Below are 13,291 nucleotides of genomic sequence, written 5' to 3' on the forward strand. Positions count from 1 at the left end.
GCAATGCAAAGATCCATAAGGTGAAGTACTGGGAGAAACAGAAAATTATCTTGTACTCTCTCAACAGTAGCCACCACAATAATTAAAACTTAAACGCAAAAGTGATGATGAACAATATATGCTGTTCCTCCGCATCGTGAGAAAGAAGTAGAACTGCAGTTAGTCTACGAGTAACAAATTAAATAATATTCTTCGGTAATATCTACAGACATAATAATAGATTACTGACGTTGTATTCAAAGAGTTGAAACCACAGTTTAAACTAAAATGATGACAACAATATCAAGATCCGCCGTGAAAGCAGTATGTATTAGATGGAACTAGCTAACACACTAGATCAAGCACCCAGACAAGTATAGGTTCAGGTGGGAATCGTTCATAAGTTGTTGCCGAAGTGAGGCAACTGCTTCACTTAAGTCGCTTGTAGAGACAGATAATTTGAGCTGCTTAATATAGATTTCAGTGGGGCTCAACCAGTAACAAGAGGAAGAGTATAGATTAGGCAAACATTCTGTAATGAACCAGAACATCTAAAACGATTCAAATGATGATCTTCAAATCTGAATTTTGGAATGATTAATAGAGAAACGAATGAAATAACGTTCTCCCAAATTTTCTGGTTTAGGTTAGTGTAAGAAATGCGAAAACCAGTCGTAATTAAAAAATGTGTGTGAAATCTTATGGGACATAACTGCTAAGGCCGACAGTCCCTAAGCTTATACACTACTTAACCTAAATTATCCTAAGGACGAACACACACACCCATGCCCGATGGAGGACTCGAATCTCCGCCGGGACCAGTCGCACAGTCCATAACTGCAGCGCCTTAGACCGAGTCGTAATTAATTCAAAAGATTTCCGATAGCTGCCTGACATCTAGGGTTGATAGTACCAAATACACAAACTAATACACATTTCACCGGATCTGTAGCTGTAGCTATCTTTGCACTGAGTGTTGTAAATGTTGTTGTAATAAGCCCGTCTCCATACCAAGCAATACATTAATTGGACTTGCACTCCGTAACCCTTTTCATGCTATTGTGAATACAAACTGTTAGAGACGTACAAGATGAGTTAGGTAACACCAGGATAACACTTAAAGTGTCTGTAGCAAAGCTAGATCGTCAGAAATATTTCATCATGCAAACAGAAAGTTAAGCGTCCGATAACGACCAACGATTGATAGCTTTTGGGTCTGTCCCGACATGAAAAAAGATCCGACCACCAAAGTCATGGGTATGCGACAGTGTTACTATCTTAGGTCGTAGATTCCCAAAAATTAGCCGCCGCGTAAGAATAAAGCAACGATTATTTTATTGAGGTCATATAGATAGCAAAGGATTGATATATCTAAGAACGTTTGAGATGGTTATCAAATGCACGGTATATTCCTCTTGTCCATGAGGGAACAAGAAATCGTGCAAGGTACACAGCAAAAGTACTTAATAAATCCATTAGGCAACTTGCATTGAAAAGTACTGATGATTTGTGGATCACGTAAGACAATAGCTAAAAAATACCTGAATCGTATTTCAAAAGTAAATTTCATGAAATTTTTTGCTTAATACATTACTTGATTAATAGTTATAAGAAGAAAGTGAATGATGAGAAATTACTTCTTGATATTTGCGAGACTGAAGTAATAATACCATCCGTAAAGTAAATCGCACGTAGTGTCAGTGGCTGCAAAATGACAAAACTATACCTGCCCTTTGCTAGTGTTTATCGGTATGAATCTTCGTACTGGAGTTTCACCTAAATTTTGGCATCTTATCTTACCTCACACAGGCACAGCAAGTTTCGCTAGAGGTATGCGATCAATTGGAGATGCGAAGAAAATTGTCATCTTTCAGGACGGTAACAAACTTGGATCTCAGCCCTGTTATGTTTACACTTCCTGAAATAAGTCTAACAATTTTTCTGAAAAGTTGACTGCCGAATGGAAGAAAGGAAGATTTTGGTTTACCGTTCCATTGGCGACGAGAGCTTTGGTGGCAGAGATGGGGAAAGAAATAGCCAGGGAACTATCCAGGCACTCCTCTCGATCGGTTAAAGGAAATCACTGGTGACCTACACCAGGATGACTTGAAGTCCGCTTCTCTCCAGTGCGAGGTCTGTGTTTGGAAACCAAGGGACACGTTTCGATACAAGTTTGCAAAATCGTCTTCTACGAGATATCCTTTAACACGAAAATTGTAAGTCAGACTATATCCGCTTGTACTTCATCAGGGTCATGTTAAATGCATGAAATCTATTGTGTCTTAAGTTTCGCCATGTAAACGTCATTAAGTACTGACAATACCACAAGGCACTCTTAGAGCTCCCATCTTTCATGTTTTGCCATCTATTATGCCAATAAGTAATCGAAATTACTGATTTAGTGAGTTCAGTGAATTCAGCTGGATCTAAATTGAAACGTCTCCATAACCGACATAACCACGAAGTTCAAAGTTTTTTAATATCTGCTTCGACGGAGATTTGCAGAGTTTAAAAAGTTAGGAAGTTATCAGCGTTTTCGTATTCATATACGCGGGCAAACCGATCCCTAGTTTCTTTATATATGTCGTAAGGAATGAAAATGCATCCAATATTCTCATCACGTTTTGTACTGGCATTGCTGCAGAATCTACTTAGAGGTTTTCTAATAGTACTGTTTTCGTATAAACGGTGGGAGACCCTTTGGTTGTTGGGCCCGGTAGTAACGGGAGGAAAACAACAGAGACACGGAAAATTTTAATGTGTTTAGATGGTACCTATTTACGATGAGCAGAACATCCGGTTTCTGACATCAGTCTGGAACGAGTTTTGATTTGTCATTACAAATTCATTACATTGCAGGTTCAGCTTTTCAGAACATATTTCATTGATATTATTTCACTAATTACATGCCCACCCTCTCTATGTATTACATTTCAGTTAATTTAATTAGAATGATGCACTTGTCTGTTGTTTTCTCAATAGTGTCTCACAGTTGACGGAAGACCATTACATGCACTCGCAGGCAATCTCTCAGAAGCCGGTTACAACCTCGAGGGGATACTTCAGCCGCAAAATAAAGTATATCGTTAAGAAAAGTAAGAGAAGGAATACAGAGCGTCGCGGCCGATAACAGTAAGACACTACGCCATGATAAAACCAAATACACCAATCATATCTTGTTAGTACAACTTCAGCTGCGAACAGGGATGTTTAGTCGCTGCAGTTCGCACGCTTCTTAATGAAGGTGGATTGAAACAACACCTCCAGCGCATCAGTATAATACCGTCTCCGTTGTGCTACTGCAAGATGACCTACATGTCACTTTCGTTGGCTGTATATAAAAAAAGGACGTTCATTAGGGTTACTAAGAAACAGCAACCGACTGAAACATCATTCACCGACCTCAGTCGCTGTACTACTACCAACATGAGACATTTTGATATATCGAATATTATATACCTTCTCAAAGCAAAAATAGCTACATTTTAAGGATCAGCTCTGTAATCTCATTTGCTTTGTTTACGTTCTAATTATTAAGCTACAGTACTGTAATTATACTTGTATATTACCTTAATATAGCTCCCTCAGACATACTATGTATGTATATGGCTGAACGGAACCACCCAAAACCAATAAAATATTTCTTAACAGTTCCAGTGGCTACTTGTTCAGTTACAAGAGTCTTCAGAGGGAACCCTGTTTCTTAACAACAGCACCAGTCCAGGAAATGCTGCAGTCACGCAGCTTCGTAAGTGGCTAGACCAGCAGCTCGGAGTGCGTGCTATGGCGCCATGAACTGCACTCTGAAAGAGGAAAATTTAAAAGAGCACAGACCGTAGCTACACCGGCGGCTGCGCAGTTAAACTGCGGAGGAACAGATTAGTAATGATAGGGAATCCAAGAGCGAACGCATAACGTTACATTTGTTTTCTGCTGACGGACTTGTTCCCATTAGTTTGACTGTAATAATACTTCAGCCGAGTGCGTTTCACTTGTTAACACGAAGTAACGGGTAACAGATCACACTCCAAGACAAGTTAGAGTCAGTCGCATATTCTCGAGTCGGACAAGACTCCAGAGCAACGTCCCAGAGGAGGATGTTGCCAAGGACCCAGCGAACGAGCTGATGCCGTGGTTAAGGCATTCGACTCGCATTACGAGGGCTAGCAGTTCCAATCCATCCAGGCTTAAGTTTCGCATGGTTTTCCTAAAGGCAAATGCGAGCTGGTTCCACTGAAATACTCATCATTCTGTTACGCGAGTTTGTTTTCTAATACCGAGCGAAATGGCGCAGTGGTTACAACACTGAACTCGTATTCGGGAGGACGGCGGTTCCAGTACCCGTTCAGCTATCCAGATTTAACTACAGTTAACTACAGTTTCCCTAAATCAGTCCAGGCAAATGCCCGGATGGTTCCTTTGAAAACAGCACGGCCGCTAACCGTCCCCATCGCTTCGTAATCCTAGCGTCTGCTCCGTCTGTAACGACTACGCTGTCGACGCGACGTTAAATAACTATCTTCCTTCATCCCTTCTCTTCTGATCTGTTCTGAAGTATGAAGCATAGTATTACTGAGTGATGCAGAGTACTTTTGTCTCTTTACCGCTGTGCGTGGAAAGAGGGGTAGGGAGAAGGTGAAACCAGGTGCCGGTACATAGTCTAAAACCCTCAAATAGCAAAGAAGCCATCAACTTTAAGCTCCTTATTCGATGGACGGATCAGCATCAACAGTGTCACCATTAAGCGGATTGAAATTTAGCCCCGGGCCTGGTAATCAGAAATTCCACCCCTCCAACACTTCTGCTATTACCGACAAAAATAATGACGAAGTAAACGTCTCCCACCAAGAAGATTCAAACGATGTAGCTCTGGATCGAACGGCAACGACTACCAGGCTTTACCGATATCGGATACGATGGCACGTTTTCCCAGAGGAGGGATCTGTCTAGAAAACTTGTAGACATTTTATCTGAATTTAGTAACCGCTTAAATGATTGTCTGGCATATATATTACGTGGAGTAGGAATCAAGATAGGAACTTTTGAATGCCTTGAGCAGTTTCACCCAAAGCTGGTGTACGTATGACCAACTTCTTGGAAAAAAAAATCGCATCTAGGGATAGTTGAGCGGGAAAAATAAATCAGATGCAAAACCACCGTGAACGTCTGGAGATATTTCGACTACTATCGGTACACATATAACTTACTAAGTAATAAAAAAATACTGTAGGAGGAAGGCGCACTTAGCATTCCTGTAAACGAGATTCGGATGGATAAGAGATGATATATAAAAAGAATCGAAATCGAGATATAAGTGTGAAATTCAAGTTTTCTGATAGTCCCGATGACACGTAAGTCCAAGTTTAGTTGAACAGAATGAATATTAATTTGTAGAACACTATTAATTCTCTTCAGAAACGAGGTACTTTCTAAAAACAATATTAAAACTAACTTAACTCCTCCCGAACAGGCCACGAAGGCCCAACGGTACCAATCGGCCGCCGTGTCATCCTCAGTCCATAGGCATCACTGGACGCAGATATTCAGGGGCATTTGGTCAGCACTCCGCTCTCCCGGCCGTATGTCAGTTTCGGAGACCAGAGCCGCTACTTCTCAGTCAAGTAGCTCCTCAGTTTGCCGCACAAGGGCTGAGTGCATTCCGCTTGCCAACAGCGCTCGGCAGACCGGATGGTCACACATCCAAGTGCTAGCCCAGCCCGACAGCTCTTAACTTCGGTGATCTGAGGGGGAACCGGTGTTACCACTGCGGCAAGGCCGTTGGCTTGCAGAAACAATACACGTACCACAAAAATTTTTCTCATACATGTATGTTTAATCAAAATAACCGGGCAAAGTAAGGAAAACAACTAGCATTCAGTGGCGTACAATGGTCGCAGAAGAGACTGGCACCGGAGAAAGAAGATAATAATAATATCGATAAGAGGCGCAACTGGTTTATCAGTTAACTGGAATGCATGGAGACGTTCAAAATAAGCAATACGGTGTCTGGTATTCTGGTACAAAAATTTCAAATCTGATGAGTTTTCACCAAGATTTCGAAACGCATTTCTAACATCTAAACATCTTTCCTTAATTGCCAGGAAGAAGAGATGAGCGAAACTATAACACTGATAGACAAGCAGTGTTGCCTACGCTGTTGGTAAATACGAGCGGTACAATACGGGTGGCTCCTCACGAACAGTGAAGATGTTCTTCTGCAGAGTTGGCAGCCACGTTACGCTCGCGCTCCTTTTCTTGTTGCAGCGCGTTTCTGGCAGCGTGCCACTAGCTGGGTGACGTCGTAGCTGCGAATCACCCGGGAAAGCTCATTTCGACAACTTCTGCTCCTGCCGTAACCACACCACTTAGATACGACTATAGGCTGTCTGATTTGGTTACGCCCTCTACTGAGGAAACCACCATAATTGTTCACTACAAGAATGTCAGACTTCTTTTCGTGCACGAAAAACGATCTCGCCAGGTATTCATCCTCTCGTCTACCTACTGCCGTCCAGTGGAATGCTCCCTACAGAGAACCTCGTAAAAACTGTGCTAAGCGCCAGAGCGTCCACACGTTTTTTTTGTATACTCGGTAACGTGTAAAGAGTCTTTGTGTCAACGGCTGTGCTGGCACTGCCTGCGTGGCACTCTGGTCCAGTTCGGCACACGCTTCCGTGCTGTCACAGAAGGTGCATCGTACACGATAATACATACCTTGCTTCCAGATTTCTGCTCTGCTTCCTCAGATGTGTACCTGCGGCCCCTTTTTTTTTAAATTTAAACTACCAAACGTGAAGCTGTCGTCCTGTTCATAACAAAAACCGATAGGCAGTACAGCTTTCTTGCTACAACCTCTTGTGTGTCCTCCACCTCTGTAGCTGAGTGGCCATCGCGGCTGACTGGCGTGCGGAGTGCCCGGGTTCGATTCCCAGTACCGCCAGGGATTTTTCGTTAGTGGGGTGACTGGCACGGGGTGCCCTCATCCTTCCGATGGGGCTTAATGCCACGAAAGTTGGCAACGGTCCGAAGAGCAGTGTGCTCACCCCATACCACATACAGTGACCACTGTTGAGGGATAACGTGGCGGTCGATAGGTACCTGTGAGCCCTCCATGGCTTGTGAACGGAGATTACGTTTTACTTGTATGTTTCAGTGTGATGCTACTAAGTGCGCGTCGGCAGCAATACGAGAGCCACGTACTGCAGTATGTCCAAACTGTTTAGAGTCAAATGGTTCAAATGGCTCTGAGCACTATGCGACTTAACTTCTTAGGTCATCAGTCGCCTAGAACTTGGAACTAATCAAACGTAACTAACCTAAGGACATCACACACATGCATGCCGAGGCAGGATTCGAACCTGTGACCGTAGCGGTCGCTCGGCTCCAGACTGTAGCGCCTAGAACCTCACGGCCACTCCGGCCGGCTTGTTTGGAGTTAGAATTATGCAGATGGTAGAGAACTTAAACTGATAATTTTAAGATAAGGATCCAGTGGTCGGAAATTAGTATTTCGGGCTGTACAAAGTCTTGTATGAACATAGCTTGTTTGACGGGTGTTTGTGGCTGGCTGATTTGGTGGAGGAGACCAAACAGCGAGGTCATCGGTCTCATCGGATTAGGGAAGGATGGGAAAGGAAGTCGGCCGTGCCCTTTCAAAGGAACCATCCCGGCATTTGCCTGAACCAATTTAGGGAAATCACGGAAAACCCAAATCAGGATGGCCGGACGCGGGATTGAACCATCGTCCTCCCGAATGCGAGGGGTGTTTGTGCACTGCTTATGTTTCATATCAAACGGACTGTCAGCCGCAACGACGCTGATGGTGCTGCCACCAAAAAGAACGGACAGTTGTTTTCGATCTGTCCACGATATAGGGAAGCTTACCTCTATTTCAAGCAAAGATTTTCTATAACCTGCCGAGCTGCAGCTGTACAGATAAACTAATAGTAAACTATTTCTTGGCACCCCGTTTAAACGGTTCGCGTTACCTGTGCTCCCACATTGTTGGAGACAGCACCTCTTATAGTTAGAGAGAAAATAAAATTTCATTATGGCATTGCACCTTGCTAGATTGATATTAATGTCTATGAACACTTATGCAACAGACATACTCAAGGGATGAAATGACAGGTGAAGTGCTGTCCCATAGCCACCACTATTGCTGGAAATCACTCCTACGATATTTTTCCCACGACGTTACATGAAGCGAATGAATAAAACTCTTGTACAAACTAAAGAGGAACAGCTTGGGAGAGTTGTAGCTCCCATCTCGCTACAGTATTTTTGAGAGAACGCATCACAATGCTAGCATTGAGAGTGAAGGCTATCACTATCAACTTCTGCTATGAGTTTAAGTAGCTAAGATGTAATTAGCTCATATCAGCAAGAAAGATAATCCTCACATTATACCTAGAAAAAAAAAATAGCTTCCAGAGATAAATTTGTTGCTTGGGAGTAAACCTATAAAACGAACTTCCTAACTCCATAGTGTATACCAAAGTTTGAGAGACAAATAAAGACATAGCTAATGTAGCACTCTGTCTAAAAATATTTTGATTTCTCTTAATGATATGATATGTTTCAGTTTACAATTCGTGAATTGAATGCGGAAATCTAGCGTATTATAGAATTGTACCAATGAATGTATATAAGCCTCTGAAACAGTATGTGCAAATGTAAATAAACACCATACAACTTTACGTGTAAGATACCAGATATAATAAAGTAAGCTGTATTGCACGTGACCCAGTGGACAAATAATAACTAAATAATCACTTTCGTGCGTCACTTGCTTATGTCAGAGCGTTCAGTTTAGGGTCAAAGCTGTACAGATGGTAGAGGGTCCCAAGGTTTTGTGGTACCGAATGTGAAAGTGTAACTGGCCAAGTTGAGGTTCAGTTTACAATAAAGGGAAATAACCAGTACAGTTATCCCACAGATTGTTCCAATAATCCAACAAGCTACTTGTATCTGTTATGTCCACTTAGTAGGTCAGTCCATAACTCGTCAGTGTTGGGGCAGTATGAGCCAAGACCTAGCGGAAGCTATTTCCTGTGTGTGTGTAGTGTTTGGGTAGAGCTATTGAGTAATTGCGGAATATAAGAGTATCTTCACAATGATGTGTATGAAATGAAACGAATATGGAGATGAGATCAGAAACCGACATACTGGCTACTCTTTTACGAAAAGCTCTTTGGTCGGTGACGTTCTTAACATTGAGTACTACGGGCTGCTGGCGCACATTGCATGGGACACTGCAGACAGGTTCAGCTGCACCGCGATGCATAGCCTCTCCCGTCAATATAGATTGTGGTACAGAACATATCTTACAGCCCTTCAATTCGAACTGGGCTACCGTTCGTCTGGCGTCATTGCACTAGCAAGTACTGGAGACCTCACGTAGTAAGATCGTTCACCCAGGAGGTACGGAGGATGTTTTAGTACGCAGACATGAAGATAATTGGAAGAAAGGTACTCCATTAGATGAAGCAGTCGCGCAAACACTGGTCGCTTCAGTCATGCAGATAGGAAAGGAGATCAGCGTTTCACACCCTGTAGGCGACCAGGTCATAAGGAAAGAGCACAAGCTCCTACTAGAGAAGGATGGGAAAATCAAACGGCCGCGGTTCAACGGAATTATACAGTAATTTGGTTTCAGCGATTTAGGGAAGCCACAAAAATCTTAAATCTGTCTGACTGAAAAGAGATTTGAATAGCCATTCTCCGGAGTCTTACCACTGCGCTCGGTGTTAGACTGTAGACTGTGTGAAATGGGCAAGCAAACTGTTCCCGAGGAGATTTGGCATTTCAGTGAAAATCTATAACTGGACTGGTATTCTAACTAGACTCATTCGAAATGGAAGAGGGGTCACCTCGTCAGCACGTGTTTCACATTCGAAATTATTGCGGAGTCAAAAAAAAGAAATATTCCGGGAAGTGGGCGGGTAGCGCCTTTACGTAAGATTGTCGCGCTGCGAAGGGGCTGCGCCGAGGAATTCGAGGGCTGCAGACTGGTATCATCGCAGCAGTGGGCGCGCCGTATTTGGGTGATATCAAAGGCCGCCGAGTCGATATGGAATGCTTTTTTTTTGCTTCCGGCTCGGCGCGGCGTGGCAGGGCAGGGGAGGGGAGCGCGGATTGCCGCGTACCCAGTGGCACAGTTTTTGCGGTGGGCGCGCACGCCAGGGTGGAGCCTGCCGGCCGCCGCCCCCGCCGCCGCCACCGCCGCCGCCGCCGCCGCCTCCGCCCCACCGCACGCACGCCCCCGTGCGACGCGCCGCGCCGCGCGCCCCCTTTTATATTTATCGCGGAATTATTTCGACGAATTTCTTTCCTTTTGTCTTTTACTCGCGGCGGCGGGCTTCTTTTTGGCTCCTTTTTGCGGAGCGCCGGCCGCGGCCGCTTTAAAATGTTCCGGCCGGATCCAATAGCGAGGCGGGCGGCGCGCCGGTGGTTGGCTCGCGACTTCAGAAAAGGAAAGGCAAGGAGCGGCCAGCGCACTTGCGCATTGCGCGCCGCCGCCCCCGGGCGGTGGTGGGGAGAGCCACGCCCGCCGCGCAGCCGCCGCCGCTGCCGCCGCCGACGCCGCCGCCGCTCTTTGTTGGCGCGCGGACCGCGGGTTGCCGATTCGACTCCCGGCTCTCCCACTATCCGCGCCCGCAGACACCGCGCTCTTCTTTTTACGTCGGCCGGGACTCGTTCTTGCCAAAAAGAAGCCGCTAAATGCGCAACGTAAACAAATTTCTTTGCCGTCCCGACTCATAAATCACTCGCAAACGGGCTGACAGTCGTAACGAGCTATGCATTGTAATCGCGACGTGAACGGAAAGGAATGAATACGCCGTTCTCAACTTTTAGGACATTCGTTAAGTTGGAAACTTTAGAAAAATTATGTTAGCCGGAGATGGCTCGGAAAGATCTCACGAATTCGACGCCGTGCCTCCCCGTTTGGCGTTCTGAGTTATTCCACTTCTCACTCGACACTGCGTACATTCGAGTCCCTGACGGACATCTGCATTTGTAGTTCACAGTCCACCTTACGTTATATGCCTGGTGCATCTCCCCCTTTACAGTGCCTGTAGAGAGTAGTGGGTGGGAACAACGACAGTTGGTAAGCCTTCCTCTGAGCTCGAATCCCTCTTCGTGGTCTTTTCGCGAGATATATGTTGGAGGAAGCAGCGTGTTGACGACTGTTCTAGGAAGGCACAGTCTCGGTGCTTAACGGAAAAACAGACGGTGATGCGCAGTGTGTCTCTCGTAGCGTCTGTTACTGGAGCCGGATGATCGACTCCGTGACATCTTCGTCCGCACGAAACTAATCGCTGACGATGCGCGCTTCTCTACTTCCTTTAAAGATCCTCTCCGGTAAGGGTAAGAATTAGCAGCTATACTGAATCGTAGGCGGAATGAGGCGCTTGTGAGCTATTTCTTTACTTAAAGGTAACACAGTAATGGATGATGAGCAGTACATACATGCGGTGGGACATCAAATCGAGGACAGTGCTGAAGTGTCTGAAGATCAAGGAGTAGCTATTTCGAAATCGATGGCAAATTTCTAAAGGAAATAAAATAAAGAAAACAAACACAGTTGTTTTACTATCTATAACAAAACATTTCCCCCTCAATCACTTTATCTATTTTTACTACGATCAGTGCTGCGTTGTCGTTCCACTTTAAGTCGGTCCGCACCTATCCTCTCAGACATTTAATGGATGTGACTGTTCACCGTGGTTGTACAGCAGTTTATATGCATTAAGTTACATTTCATAATGTGGAGACGCAATTGCCAGTCTCCGCACCTAGAGTCTATTCTCAGCAGTATCCTCTCGAGTTATCATCCTAATGGCAGAGCGGTGTTGAAGTGATGTTTCAACTAGTTTCTTACTGGTCATTTTCACGTCTTCTTCCGTTGAATATGATGAACAGGAAATTCGCTGAAACGTTGGTTTAAGACGACTCTGTCACAAAGACGATAACAGGAGCGGAGTTTCTCAGATAAATTTGGTTAGCAAACCTTCGTTCTAATATTCCGTAATTCGTTCCAGATTATCGCCTACGACTCAAGAATTATACACGACCCAATCAAAGTGCGCTTTGCTGAATTAACGAAATGAGAAACTTACTAATCCATTCCAAATCACACTTCTATACAGTATCTATGCACGGTTTACAGTATTTGCTGCCAAACAATCGTCTGTGTTTGATGGAGGGTAGGAACATCGAACTTTAACGCCCCGTCGACGACGATGTGACAACCGCGTCCATTGAGACAAAAGACAAATGCGAGCGACTGATACTTGCTGACAGTTTGCAACTTGGTGTAGTTGAGGAGGAGGCGACGGCTTGCTTGCGGTCGCTCTATCTCTGAACTGAGGTGACAGGCATCGGCTTGGAACCTCGTTGGGAGAAGAGCAGAGAAAGTTTTGTCGCTGACATTTGTCCGCCAGGGGAGGACATATATCACGGTACATGTAGCTCCAAGTTAACCGACAGTAGATCTACTTTCTCCGTTCACTCCCAGGCATACCGTGCCTTAGAGGTGCAAAATACAGGGTAGTCTTTTAAATGAATGAATACAGAAACTTCCGCATTCAAACTAAAAGTTTACCTTGGCGCTAGTGCAAGTTGCAGTTTCATACAGTTATTGGTAGGTGCACTAGCTCCCTATCTCATTCACAATCCAATGTGCGTCGGTTCTAGATTGCAATACCATAGCAAGGAAATGCGTTCTCACGTTTAATGCAAATGGGTGACGTGATTTTCCTCGCGAGTACAGCACTGCAAATCCTACAGTTCAAAGCATTGTCCGCACAAAGACACAAGCTGCTTTAAGCTGCTGGTTGTGTATGTAAGGGTGAATCCACAGGTCGTTCCCGTGTGCTCGTTCAAGTCATTGTGGCGCGTTTCGCGACGTTTGCGTTTCATAGTATACACCATTAAACTGCTATAGCCTTTCATAATGGTAACCACCCAGTAAATTCTTCTGTCAGAGCACAAGAAAAGTGAATATGCTCTTGTTTATTAGACGACTAAGTGAAGTGTGGGGTATCAAGTGCCTGACCCCACCTTCCTCAGAATCTTTAAAAAGTTTTCCAAAAATTTTGGCATCCGAACGTCTTCGCTCTCTTTTCAACATACAAATCGCCTCTTACTCCCACAAGCTCCCCTAACTTTAACCCGCACACAGGCACTAGTCCATCACCATAAGTCGCTCGCACCCAACCAATTCCACTTGCCCAATCTCACTCACTCATTCAGCCCAGTTCATTGTCATTATCTCTTTGTGTCTTTCTAACTGCCACTGTCCCCTACC

The 13,291-nt window shown here is 44.6% G+C and overlaps 1 protein-coding gene across 1 annotated transcript in view; it reads right to left on the reverse strand.

Moving 5' to 3' along the window:
* The window catches only part of LOC126249432 (translation initiation factor IF-2-like), a 143,357-nt gene that overhangs the window by 114,479 nt on the left and 15,587 nt on the right, over positions 1-13,291 (reverse strand). The window contains exons 2-3 of the mRNA XM_049951085.1: positions 10,484-10,679; positions 10,128-10,271 (exon numbers count right to left, since the gene is read on the reverse strand). Of these exons, the coding sequence (XP_049807042.1) occupies positions 10,128-10,271; positions 10,484-10,679 (340 nt within the window). The remainder of the gene's footprint in view (positions 1-10,127; positions 10,272-10,483; positions 10,680-13,291) is intronic.

Source organism: Schistocerca nitens, chromosome 3 (assembly GCF_023898315.1).
Source record: "Schistocerca nitens isolate TAMUIC-IGC-003100 chromosome 3, iqSchNite1.1, whole genome shotgun sequence".
In the NCBI taxonomy this organism is placed as follows: Eukaryota; Metazoa; Arthropoda; class Insecta; order Orthoptera; family Acrididae; genus Schistocerca; species Schistocerca nitens.